Genomic DNA, 24,543 nt, shown 5'->3' on the forward strand with positions numbered 1-24,543 from the left:
CTTATAATTCTGAATGGAAATGGAAGTGTACCTCAAAAAGGGTTTGTGGCACCAGCTTGAAACTTCACTCACTCAATTAGTTCTCAGTGTATACGGAATTGTTTGTTCTCTTCAAAAAAGCCCTAAGGTGATGTAGGAACAAACAGCTTTATCTATGACTGTTTTAGGAGCAAGCTGGAGAACATATATGTACTGAAATAGCACTCAAGGGTTTTGGTCATGTTTTTTGATACTGAGGTCGATTTCATCCTTTATTTAGCTTTACAAGGCTTTCCAATTTAAGTTCTTCTATGTTCAAGGGCTTGCAGGCAGGAACTGTTTGAATTTTTAGGTTCCATTTTATTATGCACTGTAGGAATAAAGAAAAAACAAAGTCAGAAATCACACAGGGTTTTTGCTAGGTGCTTGATATTTTCTCCCTCAATTAGTTCTCAGTGTTCACTCTCTTGTCTGTAACTAAGTTGAAGATGAAAACCAATACGTTTTTTTTTCTCTGAGTGATTTAGGAGGAAGAAGGAAAGTATCTATGGACTTAAATAACTCCAAAATATTTTTGGTAGGATTTCTTTGATACTGAGCAGTTTTCATACTTTATTTAGCCTTAAGAGGCCCCAAAATTTGGGTATACTTGGTTCAATGTTTCACTGGCAGGAATTGTGTGAAATTTTAGTATGACATTTTTTTGCCCTATAGGGATGAATTGAAATGGAGTATAAGAGTTAAAATTAGGGTTATGTTCTCGGTTATATATTGGTTTTTGTTGTTGTTGATGTTCTGTGCAGGCTTCATTCTTTACCTAACCTTACTGGATTTCAAAAGTTTGGGTCTATTATTTTGAACAATTTGATGGAAGGAACATTTAATTTTTCTGGTTTCCCCTCATATTTTTTTTAAATTATGAATGAAAATGGAAGTGTACCTCAAAAAGGGTTTGTGGTACCTGCTTGAAACTTCACTCACTCAATTAGTTCTCAGTGTACAGAGGATTGTTTGTTCTCTTTTGAAAGCCTTAAAATGATGTAGAAACAACCAGCTTTATCTGTGACTGTTTTAGGAGCAAGTCATAGAACACATATGTACTAAATAGCGCTCAAGGTTTTTGGTCATTTTTTTATACTGGGCATGATTCATCCTTTATTTAGCCTTTAAAAGCTTGCCAATTTGGGTTCTTCTATGTTCAATGGCTCACTGGTTGGAACTGTTTGAATTTTTAAGTTTTATTTCATTATGCACCATAGGAATTGAGAAAAAACAAATTTGGAAATAAAACAGAGTTTTTTCTAGGTGCTTAAAACACAGGATTGTTTGTTCTTCTTTGAAGAAGCCCTAAGATGATGTAGAACCAAGAAGCTTCATCTGTGACTGTTTTAGGTAGAAGCTGGGAACATATATGTACTGAAATAGTGCTCAAGATTTTTGGTCGTGTTTTTTGATAATGGACATGATTCATCCTTTATTTAGCATTACAAGCCTTTCCAATTTAGGTTCTTCTATGTTCAAGGGCTTGCTGACAGGAACTGTTTGAATTTTTAGGTTTCATTTTATTATGCACCATAGGAATGAAGCAAAAACAAAGTTGGAAATCAAACAGGGTTTTTGCTAGGTGCTTGAAACCTCCCTCGCTCAATTAGCTCTCAGTGTGCACTCTCTTATTTGTAACTAAGCTGAAGAAGAAAACCAAAGCACTTTTTTCTCTGAGAGATTTAGGAGGATGAAGAAGAGTACCTATGAACTTAAATAGTTCCAAAATATTTTTGGTGGAATTTCTTTGATACTGAGCAGTTTTCATCCTTTATTTTTCTTCATAAGGCATCAAAAGTTTGGGTCTACTTGGTTCAATGGTTCACTGGCAGGAAGGGTGTGAAATTTTAGTATGACATCCTTTTGCCCTATAGGTATGAATGAAAATGGAGGATGAGAATTACAATTAGGGTTATGTTTTGGGTTATATATTGTTTTTGTTGTTGTTGTTGTTCGTGTAAAATTCATTCTTTACCTAAACTTATTTGATTCCAAAAGTTTGGGTCTATTTTTTTTAACAATTTGATGGCAGGAGTATTTTAATTTTTCTGGATTCACCTCATATTTTTTATATAATTATGAATGGAAATGGCAGTGTACATCAAAAAGAAATTGTGGTACCTGCTTGAAACTTCTCTCACTCAATTAGTTCTCAGTGTAAACAAGATTGTTTGTTTTCTTTTGAAGAAGCCCTAAGGTGATGTAGAAACAAACAGCTTTATCTGTAACTGTTTTAGGAGCAAGGTGGAGAACAAATATGTACTGAAATAGCACCCAGGTTGTTTGTCATATATTTTTTTGATACTGGGCATGATTCATCCTTTATTTAGCATTACTGGATTTCCAATTTAGGTTTTTCTATGTGAAACACTTCACTGGCAGGAACTGTTTGAATTTCCAGGTTTTATTACATTATGCACCATAGAAATTGAAGAAAAAAAAACCAAAGTCAGAAATCAAACAGGGTTTTTGCTAGGTGCTTGAAACATCCCTCCCTCATTTAGTTCTCATGTCCACTGTCTTGTTTGTAACTAAGCTGAAGAAGAAAACCAAAATGCTTTTTTTCTCTGAGAGATTTATGAGGAAGTAGGAGAATATCTATGTACTTAAATAGCTTTAAAATATTTTTGGTGAGATTTCTTTGATATGGAGCAGTTTTCATCCTTTATTTAGCCTGTTTAGCCTTATGAGTCTCCTAAGTTTGGGACTACTCGGTTTAATGGTTCACTGGCAGGAATGGTGTTTTTGTTAGTGAGATATCCTTTTCCCCTATAAGGATGAATGGAAATGAAGAATGATGTTGAGATTAGGGTTATGTTTTGGGATAAATATTATTATTATCATTTTATTTTGGTTCTGTGCAGGATTCATTCTTTACCTAAACTTACTCAATTACAAAAGTTTGGGTCTATTATTTTGAAAAATTTGATGGCAGGAACATTTTAATTTTTCTGGTTTCACCTCATATTTTCTTATACATATGAATAGAAATATAGGGGTACATCAAAAAGGTTTGTGGTAACTTCTTGAATCTTCACTCACACAATTCTCAGTGTACACAGGATTGTATGTCCTCTTTTGAAGAAGCCCTATCGTGATGTAGAAACAAACAGCTTTATCTCTGACTCTTTTAGGAGCACACCAGAAAACATATATGTACTGAAGTAGCGCTCAAGGTTTTTGGTCATGTTTGTTGATACTGGGCAAGATTCATCCTTTATTTAGCCTTACAAATATTTCCAGTTTAGGTTTTTCTATGTTCAGAGGCTCACTGACAGGAACTGTTTGAATTTTTCGTTTTATTTCTTTATGCACCAGAGGAATGAGGAAAAAACAAAGTCCGAAATCACATAGGGTTTTTGCTAGGTGATTGAAACTTCTCTCCCTCAATTAGCTCTCAGTGTGCACTCTCTTGTTTGTAACTAAGCTGAAGAAGAAAACTAAAACACTTTTTTCTCTGCAAGATTTAGGAGGAAGAAGGAGAATATCTGTGTACTTAAAGAGCTCCAAAATATTTTTTGTGGGATTTCTTTGATACCAAGAAGTTTTCATTCTTTGCTTAGCCTCATGAGGTTCCAAAAGTTTGGGTCTACTCTGTTCAATGGTTCACTGGCAGGAATGGTGTGAAATTTCAGTATGACATCCTTTTGCCCTATAGGGATGAATGAAAATGGAAGACAACAATTATGATTAGGGTTATGTTTTGGGTTATATATTGGGTTATTTTTTGGTGTTGTTGTTGTTGTTCTGTGTAAAATTCATTCTTTACCTAAACTTATTTGATTCTAAAAGTCTGAGTCTATTTTTTGAACAATTTGATGACAGGAACATTTTAATTTTTCTGGTTTCACCTCATATATTTTTTATAATTATGAATGGAAATGGAAGTGTACATCAAAAAGAAATTGTGGTACCTGCTTGAGACTTCTCTCACTCAATTGGTTCTCAGTGTACACAAGATTGTTTGTTTTCTTTTGAAGAAGCCCTAAGGTGATGTAGAAACAAACAGCTTTATCTGTGACTGTTTTAGGAGCAAGCCAGAGAACATATATGTACTGAAGTAGCGCTCAAGGTTTTTGGTCATATTTTTAGATACTGTGCACAATTCATCCTTTTTTAGCCTTAGAAGGCTTGCCAATTTAGGTTCTTCTATGTTCAATGACTCGCTGCCTGGAACTGTTTTAATTTTTTTGGTTTTATTTCATTATGCACAATAGGAATTGAGAAAAAAACAAAGTTGTAAATCAAACAAGGTTTTTGCTAGGTGCATGAAACTTCCCTCCCTCAATTACTTCTCAGTGTTCCCTGTCTTGTTTGTAACTAAGCTGAAGAAGAAAACCAAAATGCTTTTTATCTATGAGAGATTTATGAGGAAGTAGAAGAATATCTATGTACTTAAATAGCTTTAAAATATTTTAGGTGGGATTTCTTTGATACGGAGCAGTTTTCTTCCTTTATTTAGCCTTATGTGGCTCCAATAGTTTGGGTCTACTTGGTTCAATTGTTCACTGGCAGGAACAGTGTAATTGTTAGTATGACATCCTTTTGCCCTATAGGGATAAATGGAAATGCAGGATGAGAGTTACGATTAGGATTCTGGTTTTGGTTAGATATTGGTTTTTTGTTGTTCTGTGCAGGATTCATTCTTTACCTAAACTTACTCAATTCCAAAAGTATGGGTCTTTTATTTTAAAGAGTTTGCTGGCAGGAACATTTTAAATTTTCTGGTTTCACCTCATATTTTCTTATATGTATGAATGAAAATGTAGGGGTACATAAGAATGGTTTGTGGTACCTGCTTGAAACTTCACTCAGTCAATTACTTCTCAGTGTACACAGGACTGTTTGTTCTCTTTTGAAGAACCTCTGAAGTGAAGTAGAAACAAACAGCTTTATCTGTGACTGTTTTAGGAGCAAGTCAGAGAACATATGTGAACTGAAATAGCACTCAAGGTTTTCATCGTGTTTTTTGATACTGGGCACAATTCATCCTTTATTTAGCCTTCCAAGTCTTTCCAATTTAGGTTCTTCTATGTTCAAGGGCTTGCTGGCAGGAACTGTTCAAATTTTTAGGTTTCATTTCATTATGCACCATAGGAATGAAGAAAAAGCAAAGTTGGAAATCAAACAGGGTTTTTGCTAGGTGCTTGAAACTTCACTACCTCAATTAGTTCAGTGTGCACTGTCTTGTTTGTAACTAAGCTGAAGAAGAAAACCAAAACACTTTTGGTATGACTGGAAATGTAGCTCATTCAGCACATGTATATTCTCTGGATTGCTTCTAAATCACTCACAAATAGAGCTGTTTCTTTCTACGTCAATCAGGGCTACTCTCACATAAAACAAACCAGAGTGTGCATTCTCATAACTAATTGAGAGAGTGAAGTTTCAAGTATCTAGCACAAAGTCTGTTTGATTTCCACTTCCATTTCCACTCATTTCTATAGAACTACAGTATGTGAAACCTGAAAATTCAAACTGAATGCATCCTGCTCAGTATTGAGGAATTCTGACCAAATCTAAACTTAACTCTGACCATTAAATTAATCCTAACCCTTACCCATACCTTAACCCTAACTCTAACCATAACCTGGTAGAGAACAGAGGAACCTAGGAAACCCATTCTAGGAAAGCCTTGGGGAGCTGGGTAAAGGATGAATTCTCAGTAACAAAAAAAATCTCACAAAAAATATTTGGTGCTCTTTCAGTACAGGGATTGTCTCCTGCTTACTCCTGAATTGCTCCCAGATGAAGCTGTGTTTTTCTACATCTGCTTAGGGCTACTTCTAAAAAAACAATGAGAGTCTGTGCACTGACTACTCATTTAGTGTGTGAAGCTTCCAGCAGAGAGCCCAAAGGCTTTTGATTTGCACCTCCATTTCCATTCATTTATATTGTGGAACCTGAAAAATCAAACTGTTTTCTCCAGAAAACCACTGAACTTTGTAAACCCACACTTGTGCAGCCTACTAAAGCAGCCTACTAAAGCTAGCTAAATCTTGCCCATTATCAAAGAAATACATCCAAACCTAACCTTAAACCTAATGCTAATCTGAACCTGAACCCTGACAATACACCTAACCCTTTACCTAACACTAACCAGGTAGAGACCCGTTGAACCTAAAAGACCCCAAATTTGAATGCTTAGTGGTAAAAGGTAAAAGGATGAATCCTACCAGTATCAAAGGAGTCCAATTATAACCTTAACCCTTTCCCTAAAGCTAATCCTAAAGCTAATTCTAAATCTATTCCTAAATATAACCTTAACCCTAACCCAAGACCTACCTCTAACTTGTAAGAGAACCAATGAACCTAGAAGATTCAATCTTGGAAAGCATAATAGGGATGGGAAAAAAGAATGATTCCTGTTTTGTATCAAAGAAATACCACCAAAAATATTTTGGTGGTTGCTCCTAAATCACTCACAGATAAAGTGGATTTTTTCTCCTTCAGCATAGGGCTATTTCAAAGAAAAAATGAGATAGTGCAAAATCAGAATTAATTGAGTGAGTGACGTTTAAAGCAGCTAGCACAGTGTTTGATTTCCAACTCCATTTTCATTCATTTTTTAGGACAAAATTAAATGAAACCTGAAAAATCAAACTGTTTCTGCCACTGAACCCTTGAACCTAGAACACCCAACTTGTGGAAGGCAAGGAATGCTCAGTAAAGTATGAATCCCCTGGTATCAAAAAAATCCAACCCAAACAATTTAAGGCTATTTTAGGACATGCATATTCTCTAGCTTGCTCATCACAGATAAAGCTGTTTCTTTCTTCTCCAGCTTAGGCATACTTCACCAAACAAAAAATGAGAGAGTGTGCACTGAAAATGAATGAAGTGAGTAAAGTTTCAAGCAGCTAGCAGAAACCGTGTTTGATTTACACTTCCATTTCCATTCATCCTGATGAGGAAAAAAAAGAAAATTTAAAGTGTTCCTGCCAGTGAGCCATTAAGCCTAACAGACCAAAATGTCAGACCTTGAGAAAGTTTTGACTGAAAATGAATCCTGCCCAGTTTCAGAAATATCCTCCAAAATCTAACCTAAATTTCACCCTAACCCTAGCCCTAATCCTCCATTTCCATTCATCCCTACAGGGAAAAATGAAGTGATACTTTAAAATTCAAAAATGTTTCTTCCAGCAAACCATAAAACCTAGAAGATGCGAACCAAAATATTTTGAGCTCATTTAGTATATGTATATTCTCTGGATTGCTTCTAAATCACTCACAATTAAAGCTTTTTCTTTATACTTCAATTAGGACTATTCCTACAAAAATCAAACCAGAGTGTGCACTCTGGTAATTAATTGAGAGAGTGAAGTTTCAAGCATCTACACAAAGTCTGTTTGATTTCCACTTCCATTTCCACTCATATACAGGGCAACAGGATGTGAAACCTGAACCATCAAACTGTACCTGCAGCAAACCATTGAACCAAGAAGATGGAAACTTAGGGTGATTGGTAAGGCAAGCTAAAGAATGCATCCTGCTCAATATCAAGGAATTCTGAGCAAATCTAAACTTAACCCTGAATGTAAACCTAAGCCTAAACTTAACCCAAACCTTAACACTAACCCTAACCCTAATCTGGTAGAGAACAGATGAACCTGGAACACCCACACTTGAGAAGCCTTATGGGGCTGGGTAAAGGATGAATTCTTCTCAGTAACAAAGAAATCTCCCCAAAAATATTTTGGTGCTCTTTCAGTAGAGGGATAGTCTCCTGCTTGCTCCTAAATTGCTCACAGATAAAGCTGGTTTTTTCTACATCTGCTTAGGGCTACTTCTAAAAGGAACCAACGAGAATCTGCACACTGAGTGCTAATTGAGTGTGTGAAGCTTCAAGTGACTGGCACAAATCCTTTTTATTTCCACCTGCATTTCCATTTATCCCTAAAAGGCAAAAATAAGTGAAAACTTGAAAATTCATATGGTTCTTGCCAGTGAACATTTGAATTTAGAAGCCATAAATTGAGGATCAGAAAGGCTAAAGAAGAATAAATTCTGCCCAATATCAAATAAATCCCACAAAACCTAACCCTAACCCTATCACTAAACTAACTCTCACCCAAACCCTAAACCTAACCCTAAACTATTAGAGAACCATTGAACCCAGAAGACTCAAACTTGGAGAACGTAGTAAGGGAAGGTAAAGGATGAATCCTACCAACTATAAAAGAAATCCAACTGAATCTAATGCTAACCATAATACTAAGGCAAACCCTAACCCTAAAGTAAACTGACACCTAACCTTACCTGTTATGGAACCATTGAACCTAGAAGACCCAAACTTGGGGAACCTACTGGGCCTTGGTAAAGTTTGAATCCTACCAAGTATCATCATAAAAATTCAACCAGGGCACAGATGGAAGGAAGAGCCGTGTGTTGCTTGGTGTGGATGGAATTCTCAGCCAAGCAGTGCTCAGCCACATTTGGTAGGCGGGGCCAGGTGGCACTTGACTGCAGATGGAAGGGGGGGCCGCATGGCACTCAGCCACAGATGGAAGGGGAGGACCACACGGTACTCAGCTGCAGATGGAAGGTGGGGCCAGGCCATGTGACGCTCGGCGCAGATGGAAAGTGGAGCAAAACCCATAGGCTTTGCTTGCGGGTCAACAGACAGAGCTCTGGGCAAAGCACAAGGTCATCCCAGCACCCTCCACCTCACCAAACACCTCATGCAGGGAACAGATGGAATCCATCTTGGAAAAACCTTACTTGCCATTTATCAGTGTCCATGGCTACCAGCGTGGTTCTGTGGCTGATCGGGTACCCAGTTTCCAACTCCCCCAGCCCAGCTGTGTTAACTCAAAATTTTTTTCACAAGCTTTTGGGGGCCATAGCTGTCAACGTGGAACAGCAACTGTAAAGGCATCTGGTTTCCATCTCAGAGTCTAAGAGTACAGAGGCTCCAGGTAGAAGCTCAAGCCCTGTCACACTGGCTACCTCCAACACCCTGAATTCAGAGACTCAAGTTAGGAATAGCAAACTCCACCTACTGGAAGAAAAGAAAACAGAATTATGAGACTTTTTTTCTTTTTTTCTTTCTTTTCTCTCTCTTTTCATCCAATCTCCTCTACCCTTTCCCCTCTGGTGCTCACAACCTCAACAAATGTGAAGCAAAGAACTTTGCACAAAATAGAACTTTAAGAACTGAATCACCAGAATAATATAATATAGATGAATTGCATATGCCCCAACTCCCACTGTTATTTTTCTTCTTTTTTCTTTCTCCCTCTCTCTTTTTTTCTTTCCTTGTTATCTTTTTCTTCTTCATCCCTCTATCCCATTTTCAACCTCCTAACTTTTACTATTTATACATAGGGTAAACTTCTAAATACAGATAAGAGTTTGAATGTATATATTCTTCTGTAAATTACCCGTTTATTCATTAGAGTTCTCCTTCAAAGTTGCTAAGTTCAATTAATCCCATACTTTCACTCCTTTCCCTGTTAACATAATGTCCTATGCCTGACCCTCATTTCTCTATATGCCACAAGAAATGGTATGCCTCTTATGAAAATAATGACTATATTCTAACTAATAATTAAAGCCAACATCTGTAGACATAGAGTCTAAGTATAAATGTATTAATAATGAAAATTTGCTCATAGATTATGTACTATTGATATTGGGAACTCTTAACATTGACTTTCTCCACAAAAGAGAGATTTTGGAACTATACAAGAGCAATATAAATCTATAGGGGAAAAACATTAACATGACGGTCACAAGGAGCTGGAAAGAAATGTGAGCAGCATGCAAAGACAAGGAAAGAAAGGACCACAAACAATGCAGGACAATTCAACATTAGATGAGGTAACACCTACAGCAGAAAGAGTTGCAGATAAAAATTTCAGGATATACATGGTTGAAATGATCTGGAGTCTTAAGGAGGACATTATACAGCAAATGCAGACAATGAAAGATCTCTTTGACAATGAATTGCATAAACAAATCCAAGATGCAAAATATCAACTCTACAGAGAGATAGAGGTTATACAAAAAATGCTCACAGATAAAGTTGTTTCTTTCTACTTAACATTAGCTCCACCTCATCAAGGAAAAAGAGAAAGGGTGCACCCTGAGAACTAATTGAGTGAGTGAAGTTTCAAGCACCTAGCACAAACCCCACTTCATTTCCACCTCCATTTCCATTCATCTCTTGAGGGCAAAATGAAGTTCCTGCCAGCACAGCTTTTAAACTAGAAGATCCAATCTTGGGAATCTTAGTAAGGCTAGATAAAGGAATGAATCCTGCCAAGTAACAAAGAAATCCAACCAAACCTTACCCTAATCCTAATGCTAAACCTAACCCCAACGCTAACACTAACCCTAAACCTAATCCTAACCTGTTAGAGAACAGTTGAACCTAGAAGACCCAAATTTGGGCAGATGAGAAGGCTGAGAAAAGGATGAACTCGCCCAGTATCAAAGAAATCAGATCAAAATATTTTGGAGCTATTTAAATACATGGATTTTTTGCTTATTCCTAAATAAACAAATAAATTTGTTCCATTCTACTTCAGGTTAGGTCAACTTCAACACTGAACAAAGGAGAGAGTGCACACTGAGAACTAATTGAATGAGTAAAGTTCTAGAAGCAAGCACCAACCTTTTTTGATTTCCACCTCAATTTTCATTTATCCCTATAGTGCAAAATGAATTAAACCTAAAAAATCAAACTGTTTCTGCCAGAAAACAATTGAACCTAGAAGACCCAAACGTGGGGAGCTTATTGAGGCTAAGTAAAGAATGAATTTTTTTTCTGTATCAAAGAAATCCAACCAAACATAACCCTAACTCTAATCCTAAACCTAACTCTAAAACTAACCCTAAACCCCACCCTAAACTCTTAGAGAACCATTGAACCTAGAAGTCCCAAACTTGGGGAGAGTAGCATGGCTTGATTAAGGATACATTCTTCCCAGTATTAAAGCAATCAGTCCAAAAATATTTTGGAACTATTTCAGTATATGAATATATTTTTGCTTGATCCTAAAATGCTTACAGACCCAGCTGTCCTTTATAATTCATCCTAGGTCTATCTCAACAAGGAACAAATGACAGACTGTACACTAGACCTAATGGAGTGAGTGAAGTTTCAAGTATCCAGCACAAACCCTGTTTGATTTCTGCTTCCACTTCCATTCAGCCCTAAATGCAAAATTAGGTGAAACCTGAAAATTCAGACTGTTTCTGCAAGCAAACTTTTGAACATAGAAGGCCCAAATTTGGGGAGCTTAGGAAGGCTATGTATAGAATAAATGCTATACATTATCAAAGAAATTCGACCAAAACTAACCCTAACCCTAAAGCAAAATCTAACCCTAATCTGTTACAAAACTGATGAACCTAGAAGACCCAAAATTGGGGAAACTAAAGGGGATGAGTAAAGGATGAATTCTGCCCAGTATCAATGATATTTAATGAAATATAACCTAACTGTAACCCTAAACCTAATCCAAACCTGTTATAGACTGTGAAACCTATGAGACCCATACTTGGTGAGCCTACTGGGGTTGTGTAAAGGATGACTTCTTCCAATATCAAAGAAATCCAACCCAAAATATTTTATAGCTATTTAAGCACATTGATATTTTTTGCTATATCCTAAAATGCTCTCACATAAAGTTGTTTCTTTCTACATCTGCTTAAGTCTACTGCAACAAAGAACAAACCAGAGAGTGTACACTGAGAGCTAACTAAGTGACTGAAGGTTAAAGCAGCAGGAAAAAACCCTGTTTGATTTCCACCTCCATTTCCATTTATCCCTAAAAAGCAAAATGAAGTGAATACTGAAAATTCAAATGGTTCCTGCCAGTGAAGATTTGAATCAAGAAGAACCAAACTTGAGGAGCTTATGAATAATAAAGGAAGGATGAATGCTGCCCAGTATCAAATAAAACCCACAAAACCTAACCCTAACCCTATCACTAAACCTAACTCTCACCCTAACCCTAAACCTAACCCTAAACAATAAGAGAACCATTGAACTTAGAAGACTCAAACTTGGAGAACATAGTAAGTCTAGGTAACAGATGAATCCTACCAACTGTAAAAGATATCCAACCGAACCTAATCCTAACCCTAATGCTAAGACAAACCCTAACCCTCAAATAAACTGAAACCTAACCTAACATGTTATGGAAACATTGAACCTAGAAGACCCAAATTTGGGGAACCTACTGGGTGTTAGTAAAGGATGAATCCTGCTGAGTATCATAAAAATTTGATCAGGGCACACATGGAAGGTAGAGCTGCATGTCACTCAGTGCAGACAGAAGTCTGGGCCATGCAGTGATCGGCCACACATGGAAGGTGGGGCCGTGCAGCTGCATGGTGCTCAGCACAGATGGACGTTAGATCAGAACCCAGAGGCTTTGCTTGTGGATCAACAGACAGAGCTCTGGACAAAGCACAAGGTCATCCCAGCACCCCCCACTTCACCAAACACCCCATGCAGGAAACAGACAGAATCCATCTTGGAAAAACCTTACTTGCCATCTATCAGTGTGCATGGCTACCAGCACAGTTCTGTGGCTGGTCAGGTACCCAGTTTCTAACTCCCAACTCCCCCAGCCCAGCTGTGAGAGCTCAAAATTTTTCTCACAAGCTTTTGGGGGGCATATCTGTCAACATGGAACAGCAACAATACCAACAGTATAGGCATTTGGTTTCCAACTCAGAGACTAAGTATATGGAGGCTCTGGATAGAAGCCCAAGCCCTGTCACACTAGCTACCTCCAACCCCCTGAATTCATAGACTCAAGTTAGGAATAGACAACTCCACCTACAGGAAGAAAAAAAAACAGAATTCAGAGAGACTTTTTTTTCTTTTTTTCTTTCTTTTCTCTCTTTTCATCCAATCACCTCTACCCTTCTCCCTCTGCTCCTTACAACCTTAACATATGTGAGCCCAAAAACTTTGCATGAAATGGGACTTTAAAAACTGAATCACTAGAATATTATAATATACATGAATTGCATATGCCCCAACTCCCACTGTTATTTTTCTTTTTATTTTTCTCCCTCTCTCTTTTTTTATTTATTTCCTTATTATATTTTTCTTTTTCATCCATCTATCCCATTTTCAACCTCCTAACTTTTATTATTTATATATAGGGTAAACTTCTAAATATAGATAGGAGTTTGAACTTATATATTTATCCATAAATTACTGCTGACTATTTATTAGAGTTCTCCTCAAAAGTTGCTAAATTAGATCAATCCCATATCCTCATTCCTTTCACCCTTAACATAACGTCCTAAGCCTGACCCTCAGTTCTCTATACACCACCAGAAATGGTATGCCTCTTATGAAACTAATGACTATATTCTAAAAAATAATTGAAGCCAACATCTATAGACATAGAGTCTAACTAAATATATTAATAATGAAATCTTGCTCATAGAGATGATGTACTGTTGATATTGGGAACTGTTAACATTGTCTTTCTCCACAAAGGGGAGATTTTTGGAACTATACAAGAGCAATATAAATTTATAGGGAAAAATATTAACACAATAGTTACACAGAGCTAGAAAAAAATGTGATCAATATGAAAAGACAAGGAAAGAAATGACCACAAACAATGCAGGACAATTAAACTTTAAAAGAGGTAATATCTGAGCAGAAAAAATGTCAAATACAGATTTCAGGATATACATGGTTGAAATGATCTGGAGTCTCATGGAAGACATTATATAGCAAATGCAGACAATGAAACATCACTTTGACAATGAATTACATAAACAAATCCAAGAAGCAAAGGATCAACTCTACAGGGAGATAGAGGTTATACAAAAAAACAGACATCCTGGAAATAAAGGAAAAAATAAATGAAATTAAAAACTCAGATGAGAATACCACCAACAGAGTAGAACACTTAAAAGACAGAACATCAGACAACGAAGACAAAGTATATCATCTTGAAAACAGTGTACACTGCACAGTGAGACTGATAAGAAACCATGGGCAGAACATCCAAGAAATATGGGATAGCATAAAGAGACCAATTTAAGAATTATTGGGGGACCTGAGAGCCACCGGAAGGTCAGGCCCAGAAACCCACGGAGGGGCAGAGACACCCCACGCGCCTGCAAGGTAGGAGGACCTGCGACCCACTGGCAGAACAGGCCCAGTGGCCCGCCATCTCCCCAGTTGGGGGAGGGGCAGAGCCGCCGTGCCCCTGCAAGGTAGGCGGACCTGCAACCCACCGGCAGAACAGGTACAATGTACAAACCCAATGCTGGGAGTAAAATCTCTATTTGGGCAAAAAAAAAAAAAAAAAGAGTACATCTGAATTAGCATGAACTAAAAGTATGTCACCCATAAAATGAAAATAACATCAGGGAATTTTTTCCTCACAGGTGTGATAGATTGTGCCACAAAATTTTGACATAGGGTAGGACTATTACGCATGCAATTTCCAGCAATATCTTTTAACTGGTTCTTTAAAATTAATTGCTGGGACACTAAAGGCAAACTTTTTACAGTCATCTGGGTGCAAAGGTATAGAGAAAAACAATCTTTTAAAACTACTATCAAATAATAATCTAAAGGAATAGTGTAGGAGAAGGAAGCCCAGATTGTAACATTCCAATGGGTTCTATGACTTGATTAATAGCTATAAGGTCTTGTAATAATCTCCAATTACCAGATTTTTTCTTAATTACAAAGATTTTTGTATTTCAGGGGCTGAGAATAGGCTCTAGATGACCATCTTGAAGCTGTTCCTCAACTAACATGTGGGCTATTTTAGTTTTTCCCCTGTTAAGGGCCATTGGTTAACTCAGATTGTCTCTTCTGTGAGCCAATTAAATTTTTATGCTGTTTTTTAGGGAAAGGAAAAATGTCAGGGCTCCCACCAAAAATTTTGATTGTGTGCATTAATTAATCTCTGTTGAGGAGACTGGGTCATAGGTAGATTTCCCTCAATTTCCTTAGGAGTAAATCCTTTATTAAGTTCCTCAAATGACATGATAGAATTTAGTTACTAATAATAATCCTAAACTGCTTAAAAAATCTCTACCCCATGAATTTACCAGTAATGTGTCCAGTTGAAAATTCCAGTATTACCTTCTTGGTCTTCTCAGCGAAGATACTGAACACTCTGGGCAGGTTTAGAGATCTGCCCTATGCCTTCTAAATTGGCAGGCACAATACATAAAGGCCAGATTTTGGGCCAAAATCTGCGAGATAAAACAGATTTATTTGCCCCAGTATCTACAATACCTTGATTTATTTTAAATATTGACTTTAAGTTCCAGTAGGGGGCACTCTTTCAGGATTAATTGAGCCGAGTACACTCTGTTTGGGAACCTGGAAGTTGAGTCTTAAGTGATCTGTCCACTGAAAGGCAAGGTAAAAGTACTAATTGTCAGCATGTCTTTTGTAGAGAGCCGAATGGCATGCTCTGATTTCACGGTAACTGTTAGCTCATCGCTAAACTCCAAATCAATCACTCCTGGCATTACTTGAATTCCCTCTTTAAAACCATTTTGCCCCAAAATTAGGGCTATGGTACCTGGGGGTAATGGTTCATGGATTCCAGTAGGAACTTGCTGTAGTCTCATTTCAGGTGTTAAGTTTATTACCATGGCTGGTCACAAAAGTACTCTCTGGGTGGAGCTGACTGTTAATAATAATGATCCGCCATGGTTGGCTGTGATGACATCAAGGCCTGTGACTCCGAATTCTCCTCTCATGTGTACTGTAGAGCCCCCCATTGTGTATCAGGCCTGGGATAGGCCCAAACCTCCGTTTTTTGGCCTGAAAGGAGACATAAGTGAAGTCAGAAATGGAGGCAGGCCACCACCACATCTGTTCCTGTCACCACGCAGCTTTCTGTCTGGTAATGCTGCTGGGGCGAACCGGGAGAGGTTTCTGAACTATTGTGTGGAGTTGCATTCCCTTGCCAAATGCCAAGTCCTGCCACAATTAAAACACCACCATGAGAATGACGCCTCTGGGAGTGGGGCTGAAGTATCTGTTTTAAAGCCGTGGTGAGCGTAAAACCTTAAAATTGTGTAAGACCAACATCCATACACAGGTGAATAAATTCAGAAACTGTTCCTTTCTTCTGATGGGGTTGGAGGACGTCCTGACAAATTTTATTGGTGATTTCAAATGCTAGCTGTTTATCTATGAATTCGGAGGCATTTGAATCTCCGATTGACCTGTTAGCTGCTTAGTACAGATGCTTTATGAAATCAGAAAATTTTTCTTTTGACTCCTGTTCTATCTGGCTAAAATCTAACTTTGCTTGATCCCGGGAAGATATCTGGAGCCATGCTCTTTTGGCACATGCAGTGATCTGATCATAAAAGGCTAGATCATAACTTGTCTCTCTAGGTCCAAAAATTCCCTAGTTCCAATTAGCATCTCCAAAGAGGCATCAAAGCCTTGACTCCTGTTCCTCACAACCTGTTCAGTACAATAATCAGTCCAGTGAGATTGCCAAAGGAGATAATCACCCCCCAAAAGGCAAGCCTTGGCCATTGAATTCCAGTCATTTGGGGGTAGAGGCACGTGGCATAACAAATCAAGCAGGCTTTGCACAAAGGGTGAGTTTGGACTATAGGTACCTCAAGCGCTTTTGAATTCCTTTAGAGTCTTAAAAGGAAACTTCAGCCTGCATGAGGATATATTGGTTATGTTTGTTAATCTGTTCAAAGACTGGAAAAAGCTGAAAACATGTTATGTCTTTCCCCACTTTCTGCACTCTACTAAGGCTATGTTGTAGGGGTGGAAGCATGCATGGCAATCACCAGTTCAGAGTAATTATTGAACCCTATTCTCCTGAAGGAGAGCGGCCAAATTCGAATGGGGGGGTGCTGGGCCAGCTACTAATTTAGTAAAACTCTCCTCCAGGTGTTCCTTATCTTCTGAGTCCCCTCAAATTGTGACTCTTTTTTGTCTGTCCATCTTGCTCCTCTCCATTTTGAATTTTCCTCACCAAAATCCAATCAGAGCTAATTTCCTCTCTGGAATGTGCCCCTTGGTACTCCTCTAAGCTTCTGGGTCTGACTGGCTCAGCAGAGACTAAATTTTTGATCAGCAGAGACTAAATTTTTTATTTTGGGTTTTGCCCCGAGGCTGTCTGTCTGCAGTTTGCGAGCTGCAGACTGAGCAAAAATTGAATCCGTCCTCAGACCCACCAGAGAAAGAGAGAACTGCTTGAAAGCAGTCTTGGGCCATTTCTCCTGCTCCAAACTTCTAAAAGCTCTCTGAAGCCCTTTCAGCAGGTCCTTGGGGACCATTGGTCCTGTTCTAGATCATCAAAAAGACACGTTTCTAAAGCTGTCTAGACCTTCTGAATACTCTCTATTGTACTTTCAGACAGCATGACAGAGACGCAGCCTTTATAAAATTTTCTACCTAGCCTCTCCCAAGTATATAAATCTGGTGAGTTGTGCTGGCAAAGCCACGGACACACCTCGCTAATCTTTTTCAGGAACTGAGCTAGCTGAGCCCTTCTGACTTGTTTTCCTCTCCAGTTGATTATTGTCTCCAGAATTGTCAAATGCATTTCTTAATCTGAAGACACAGAACTGCCCATAATAATTCTTTAAAGTCCCTGGCTCTGAAAATGTCTGCTTCCTCTGTGATCCCCCAAAGAATCATTACTATTTCTGTAGTGTGCTCTCTCAGTATCCCTGGAAATTTACCCCTGAGGGGTCTCTGGTTCCAGGTGCCACCTGCTGCCCCAGGCCTGTGGGGGCAGCTGAACTTAAGGTCGCTCATGTGAATTTCAAGGGACACCAAATAAAACACAGTCACACACTTGACTCTCAGCCTCAAGCTCCCCAAATGGGAGACTGATGGATAGTCATGAGAGGCTGGAAAGAGAGAAGAGAGAAGAGAGAAGAGAGACAGAGAGAGAGAGAGAGAGAGAGAGAGAGAGAGAGAGAAAATGTTTGGAAGTGGGCTTTTTTTTTTTTGGAATGGGAGGACTCTCATTCTTAGAAAGTTCCATCTAAAAAAGGTAAGAAGGGATGAAGTTACAAGGGACATGTGGGTGTAATTCGACCCAAGGGCCATAGGGCAACACCTATGTCTGAAGATGTGCTCAAATTTCTGGGATTGGGGCAATGTCCAAGTCACTATGAGATGTAGTGATGGTCAAAGCCTCTCTGCTCCAAGACAGAAAACACTAATCATTCAGAGTGGCTCCCCACAGTACCCCTAAGCAGAAAAACTTATCAGCACATGGAGGAATGCATTCTTATGAAGTGCATTTGATGGTACCAGAAATTACCAATTTACTGAAATATTTCCCCAAGATTTTCAGACAGATTTCATTGAAATTGACACAATTCATCTTTCCATCAATTACGCATTACTCTCCAAATTTTGTTTACCTAGGATCAAGTGTTCCCTTCCAAGAACACTTTTCCTTTTTAGCTTTTTTTGCATTTTGACCTTTATGATTTACTGAAGGGAATTGGACCTGCAAATCAAAACTGGTTTGTGCTAGCTGCTTGAAATATCAACATCTTACCTACTTCTCAGTGAGTACACTCTGCTGTGTTTCTGGTTGAAATAGCCCTAAGCAGAAGCAATTATCATCACATGCAGGAAAATCTTTTAGAAGCACTTTAGTTGCGAGAATGAAATTATCAATTTCCATGTAATTTATCCCCTAGATTTCCAGATAGATTTCATTGGAACTTGGTGAAATTGGTTCTTTCACTAGTCTCCCATTGCTCCCCAATTTTGTTTAATCTAGGCTCATGGGTTCATGTGCAAGAACACTTTTCATTTTTAAGATTTTTTTTTTTTTTTTTTTTGGTGTGTGTGTTTGCTTTCGTTTTTGTTTTTCCCTGTAAAGTTGAGTTGACCTGCATTGCTTATGGTCCTTTCTTTCCTTGTCTTTTCATACTGCTCGCATTTCTTTCTGCTTGGTGAAACTGTTGTGTTATTGATTTTTCCCCCTATATATTTATATTGCTCTTGTATGGTTGCAAAGTCTCCCTCACAGACACGGGCAGTAGCTCTGCCCCTCCTCCAATTGGGGCAATGTGCCTACCACGCCGGCAGGCCGCTGGGCCTGTTCTGTTGGTGGTTGCAGGTCCGCCTACCTTGCAGGCGTGGGCGGCGGCTCTGCCCCTCCACGGACTGCTGGGCCTGTTCTGTCTGTCGGTTGCAGGTCTGACTATCTAGCAGGCGCTGGTGGCGGCTCTGCCGCTCCCCCAACTGGGGCGATGGCGGGCCACTGGGCCTGTTCTGCCTGTGGGTCGCAGGTCCGCCTACCTTGCAGGCGCGTGGGGCGGCTCTGTCCCTCTGGGGGTTGCTGGGCCTGTCCTGCCGGTGGGTCTCATGTCCGCCTACCTTGCAGGTGCGTGGGGCAGCTCTGCCCCTCCGCAGGTTGCTGGGCCTGTTCTGCTGGTGGGTAGCAGGTCCGCCTACCATGCAGGCACGGGGTGGCTCTGCCCCTCCGCGGGTTGCTGGGCCTGTTCTGCCGGTGGGTTGCAGGTCCGCCTCTCAATTAGTTCTTAATGAGCACACTCTTCTTTGATTGTGGTTGAGGTAGCCCTATGTATCAGTTCTCAGTACATGGAGTAACACCTTCTTATGGAAGTGCTTTGGCTACTATCAAGAGAGTACCGTCATGGGGGAAGATGGCCGCGAAGGGAGTGCAGTAACTCCGAGTACTGCGTCACTGTGAGGGAAAATGATGAGTTAGAACGGCTAAAAGCTATCTTGTCAGGAATTTCCAGCAAAATTGGGGTGCTCCAAAACCTAGTGGAAGGACTTTCATCGCACGAGGATCAGCTTCAGGGGCTCAAAAGCGAGCGATTTGTCCGTACGGAGCGCTGATTGTTCGGCAGATCGCCCTGCGGCTGGAGTCTGCGGCGCGCACTGGGAAACGACGGGCTGGTGCCGCAGAGATACAGCGATGCTGATTCTGCGGGCTCCTGCCAGCTAGGCATTTGCTGAGCTCGGAGCTGAATTCTGGGTGGGAGACGGGGAAGGAAACGGTCCAGTTCGGTTCTCCACACCGGTCAGACCACGGAGGAAGCCAGCGGCCACCATCTTGGAGAGCTGACGTCACCATCCTTGTTTTTGACTGATTGCAGCTCTTTCAGCTATAGATCAGGTAATTTCAGGCTGACAATTGTCTGCGTCTCGCAGACAAATTGCTCAGACTTAGTGCTAAATAACACGCGGAAACTGCTTCCTGGAGCCTGCTCCTATCAGAACACGCACCGAGCCCGGAGCGGCGGAGCTCCGACTACCGGAGCTGCTCTGGCCCAGGGCTATAGAACCCGCGGAAACTGCTTCTTGGAGCCTGCTCCTGTCGGAGCATGCACCAAGTCCGGAGAGGCCGAATTCTGGCTCCCGGAACTGCTCTGGCCCAGGGATAAAGATCCCGCGGAAACTGTCTCTCGGTCCGGGTCCTGCTGAATACTGTGAAGGCCAGAGGGGCGGAGCAGAGCCGCCGCCAGAGCCCGGATCAGGTCCAGCGACCCGCAGGCGTGGTGTCGCGTCGCTCCGGCTAGAGCAGGGGCCGAACAGAGCCGCCGCCTGCACCCGGAAGAGGTCCAGCGACCCGCCGGCGTGGTGTCGCGTCGCTCCGGCTAGAGCAGGGGCCGAACAGAGCCGCCGCCAGAGCCCGGAACAGGCACAGCGACCCGCCGGCGTGGAGTCGCGTCGCCCCGGCTAGAGCAGGGGCCGAACAGAGCCACCGCCTGCGCCCGGAAGAGGTCCAGCGACCCGCCGGCGTGGTGTCGCGTCGCTCCGGCTAGAGCAGGGGCTGAACAGAGCCGCCGCCAGAGCCCGGAACAGGCCATGCGACCCGCCGGCGTGGTGTCGCGTCACTCCGGCTAGAGCAGGGGCCGAACAGAGCCTCTGCCTGCGCCCGGAACAGGTCCAGCGACCCGCCGGAGTGGTGTCGCGTCGCTCCAGCTAGAGCAGGGGCCCAACAGAGCCGCCGCCAGAGCCCGGAACAGGCCATGCGACCCGCCGGCGTGGTGTCGCGTCGCTCCGGCTAGAGCAGGGGCTGAACAGAGCTGCCGCCTGCGCCCGGAACAGGTCCTGTGACCTGCCGGCGTGGTTGTCAAAAAACCCCAATTGGAGTAGGGGGAAAGCAGATCCTCCACCCGCGTCCGCAAGGTAGGCAGGCCTGTGACAGTCTGGCAGAACAGCCCCAGCGGCCTGCTGACGTGGTAGACACGTCACACCACTTGGGGGAGGGGCAGAGCAGAGCCGCTCCCCGAGCCTGGATCAGGCCCAGCGGCCCGCCAGCGTGGCAGTCACATCACTCCATTTGGAGTAGGGGCAGAGCAGAGCCGACGCCCGAGCCTGCAAGGTAGACAGACTTGCGACCGACCGGCGGAACAGGCCCAGCGGTCTACTGGTGTGGTAGACACGTCACACAAATTGGAGGAGGGGCAGAGCAGAGCTGCCTCCCGGAGCCCGCTAGGTAGACAGACCCGCGTCCGACCGGCGGATCAGGCCCAGCGGCCTGCTGGTGTGGTAGACACGTAACCCGTCATCCCAATTGGAGTAGGGGCAGAGCAGAGCCTTCTCCCGCGGTCGGTGTAGGCCCAGCGGCCCGACAGCGTCGTAGTCACGTCAACCCAATTGGAGCAGGGACAGGGCAGAGCCGCCACTCGCGCACAGAACAGGTCCAGCGACCTGCCGGTGTAGTAGTCAAGACACCCCAAGTGGAGTAGGGGCAAAGCAGATCCTCCACCCGCGCCCGCAAGGTAAGCAGGCCTGTGACAGACTGGCGGAACAGGCCCAGCGGCCTGCCGGCGTGGTAGACACGTCACACCACCTGGGTGAGGGGCTGAGCAGAGCCGCAGCCCGGGCCCAGAACAGGCACAGCGACCTGCCGGCGTGGTAGTCACGACAACCCAATTGGAGAAGGGGCAGAGCAGAGCCGCCGCCCACGCCTGCAAGGTAGTCAGATCCGCGACTAACTGGTGGAACAGGCCCAGGGGTTCACGGACGTGGTGACGTGGTAGACAAGTCACACCAATAGGAGGAAGGGCAGAGCAGAGCCGCTGCCCGCGCCTCCAAGGTAGGCAGACCTGCGACCGACTGGCAGAACAGTCCCAGCGGCCCGCCAGCGTGGTAGACAGATCACCCCATTTGGAGGAGGAGCAGAGCTGCCGCCCGCCCCTGCAAGGGAGACTTTTCAACTATACAAGAGCAATATAAATATATAGGGGGAAAATTTCAAAAACACAACAGTTTCACTAAGCAGAAAGAAACACGAGCAATATGAAAAGACAAGGAAAGAAAGGACCACAAGCAATGCAGGTCAACTCAACTTTAGAAGAGGTTATAGCTGCAGCAGATGGAATGTCAGATAAAGAATTCAGGATATACATGCTGCAAATGATCTGGAGCCTCAAGGAAGACATTAGACAGCAAAATCAGACAATGAAAGATCATTTCGACCACTTCGACAATGTATTACATAAACAAATCCAAGAAGCAAAAGATCAACTATACAGGGAGATAGAGGTAATAAAAAACAAACAAACAGAAATCCTAGAAATGCAGGAAGCAATAAACCAACTTAAAAACTCAATTGAGAATACTACCAGCAGAGTAGAACACTTAGAAGATAGAACATCAGACAATGAAGACAAAGTATTTCAACTTGAAAAGAACATAGATAGCTCAGCAAAACTGTTAAGAAACCATGAGCAGAACATCCAAGAAATATGGGATAATATAAAGAGACCAAACTTAAGAGTCATTGGGATACAGGAAGGTATAGAGGTCCAAACCAAAGGAATGAACTACCTATTCAATGAAATAATACGAGAAAACTTCCCAGACTTGAAGAATGAGACAGAATCCCAAATCCTAGAAGCATACAGGACGCCGAATGTGCAAAATCATAAGAGATCCACACCTAGACACATTATAATGAAGATGCCCAACATACAGAATAAGGAGAGAATTTTAAAAGCTACAAGAGAAAGGAAGCAAATTACATTTAGGGGTAAACCAATCAGGATAACAGCTGATCTTTCAACACAGACTCTGAAAGCTAGAAGATCCTGGAATAACATATTTCAAAAACTGAAAGAAAATGGGTTCCAACCAAGAATCACGTATCCAGCGAAATTAAGCTTCAGGATGGAAGATGAAATTAAAACCTTCCACGATAAACAAAAGTTAAAAGAATTTGCAGCTAGAAAACCATGTCTTCAAAACATCCTCGGCAAAACATTACAGGAAGAGGAAATGGAAAATAACAATGAAAACCAACAGTGGGAGGTAGGACAGTAAAGGGGGGGAAAAATATTCAAAAAGGAAAACAAACCACGTATAGTAACATAAATAAACAATTATGGCTGGAAGAACAACCCATATCTCAATAATAACCCTAAATGTTAATGGCTTAAACTCACCAATCAAGAGACACAGGCTAGTAGAATGGATCACAAAACAAGACCCAACAATATGCTGCCTACAGGAGACGCATCTGATAGGAAAAGACATACATAGACTGAAGGTGAAAGGTTGGGAAAAATCATATCACTCATATGGACTTCGGAAACAAGCAGGAGTGTCCATACTCATATCAAATAAAATAGATTTCAAGCCAAAGTTAATCAAAAGGGATAAAGAGGGACACTACATACTGCTCAAGGGAACCATACACCAACAAGACATAACTATCATAAATATATATGCCCCAAACAATGGTGCAGCTATGTTCATCAAACAAACTCTTCTCAAGTTCAAGAGTCTAATAGACCAACATACAATAATCATGGGAGACTTCAACACACCTCTCTCACCACTAGACAGATCTTCCAAACAAAAGTTGAATAAGGAAACTATAGAACTCAATAACACAATTAATAACCTAGACTTAATTGATATATATAGAATATACCACCCAACATCAAGCAGTTACACTTTTTTCTCAGCAGCACATGGATCCTTCTCAAAAATAGATCATATATTATGTCACAGGGCAACTCTTAGACAATATAAAGGAGTGGAGATAATACCATGCATCTTATCTGATCATAATGGAATGAAACTGAAAATCAACGATAAAAGAAGGAAGGAAAAAACATGCATCACTTGGAGAATGAACAATTGGTTACTAAATGATCAATGGGTTATAGAAGACATCAAGGAGGAAATTAAAAAATTCTTAGAGATAAATGAATGCACAGACACAACATATAGGAATCTATGGGACACATTAAAAGCAGTTCTAAGAGGAAAATTCATTGCTTGGAGTTCATTCCTTAAAAAAAGAAGAAACCAACAAATAAATGATCTCATACTCCATCTCAAAATCCTAGAAAAAGAAGAGCAAAACAACAGCAAAAGAAGTAGAAGGCAAGAAATTATTAAAATCAGAGCTGAAATTAATGAAATCGAAACAAAAGAAACAATTGAAAAGATTGACAAAACTAAAAGTTGGTTCTTTGAAAAAATAAATAAAATCGACAGACCCTTAGCCATGCTAACGAAGAGAAGAAGGGAGAGAAATCAAATTACTAGCATACGGGATGAAAAAGGCAATA

The 24,543-nt window shown here is 41.2% G+C and overlaps 1 protein-coding gene across 7 annotated transcripts in view; it reads right to left on the minus strand.

Annotated features, from left to right (window-relative positions):
* Nucleotides 1-24,543, minus strand: part of LOC143381360 (uncharacterized) — a 127,420-nt gene that overhangs the window by 31,331 nt on the left and 71,546 nt on the right. For 3 of the 7 annotated variants that reach the window (XM_076834929.1, XM_076834923.1, XM_076834927.1), the window contains one exon: nucleotides 223-349. The exons of 3 other annotated variants lie outside the window; for them this stretch is intronic. In XM_076834929.1, the coding sequence (XP_076691044.1) occupies nucleotides 343-349 (7 nt within the window). In that variant the 3' untranslated portion in view covers nucleotides 223-342. Of the gene's footprint in view, nucleotides 1-222; nucleotides 350-8,752; nucleotides 9,023-24,543 lie in introns of those variants that run through there. One more of the 7 variants, XM_076834928.1, reaches the window with a different exon arrangement.

The sequence above is a fragment of the Callospermophilus lateralis genome, chromosome 15 (assembly GCF_048772815.1).
Source record: "Callospermophilus lateralis isolate mCalLat2 chromosome 15, mCalLat2.hap1, whole genome shotgun sequence".
Classification (NCBI taxonomy): Eukaryota; Metazoa; Chordata; class Mammalia; order Rodentia; family Sciuridae; genus Callospermophilus; species Callospermophilus lateralis.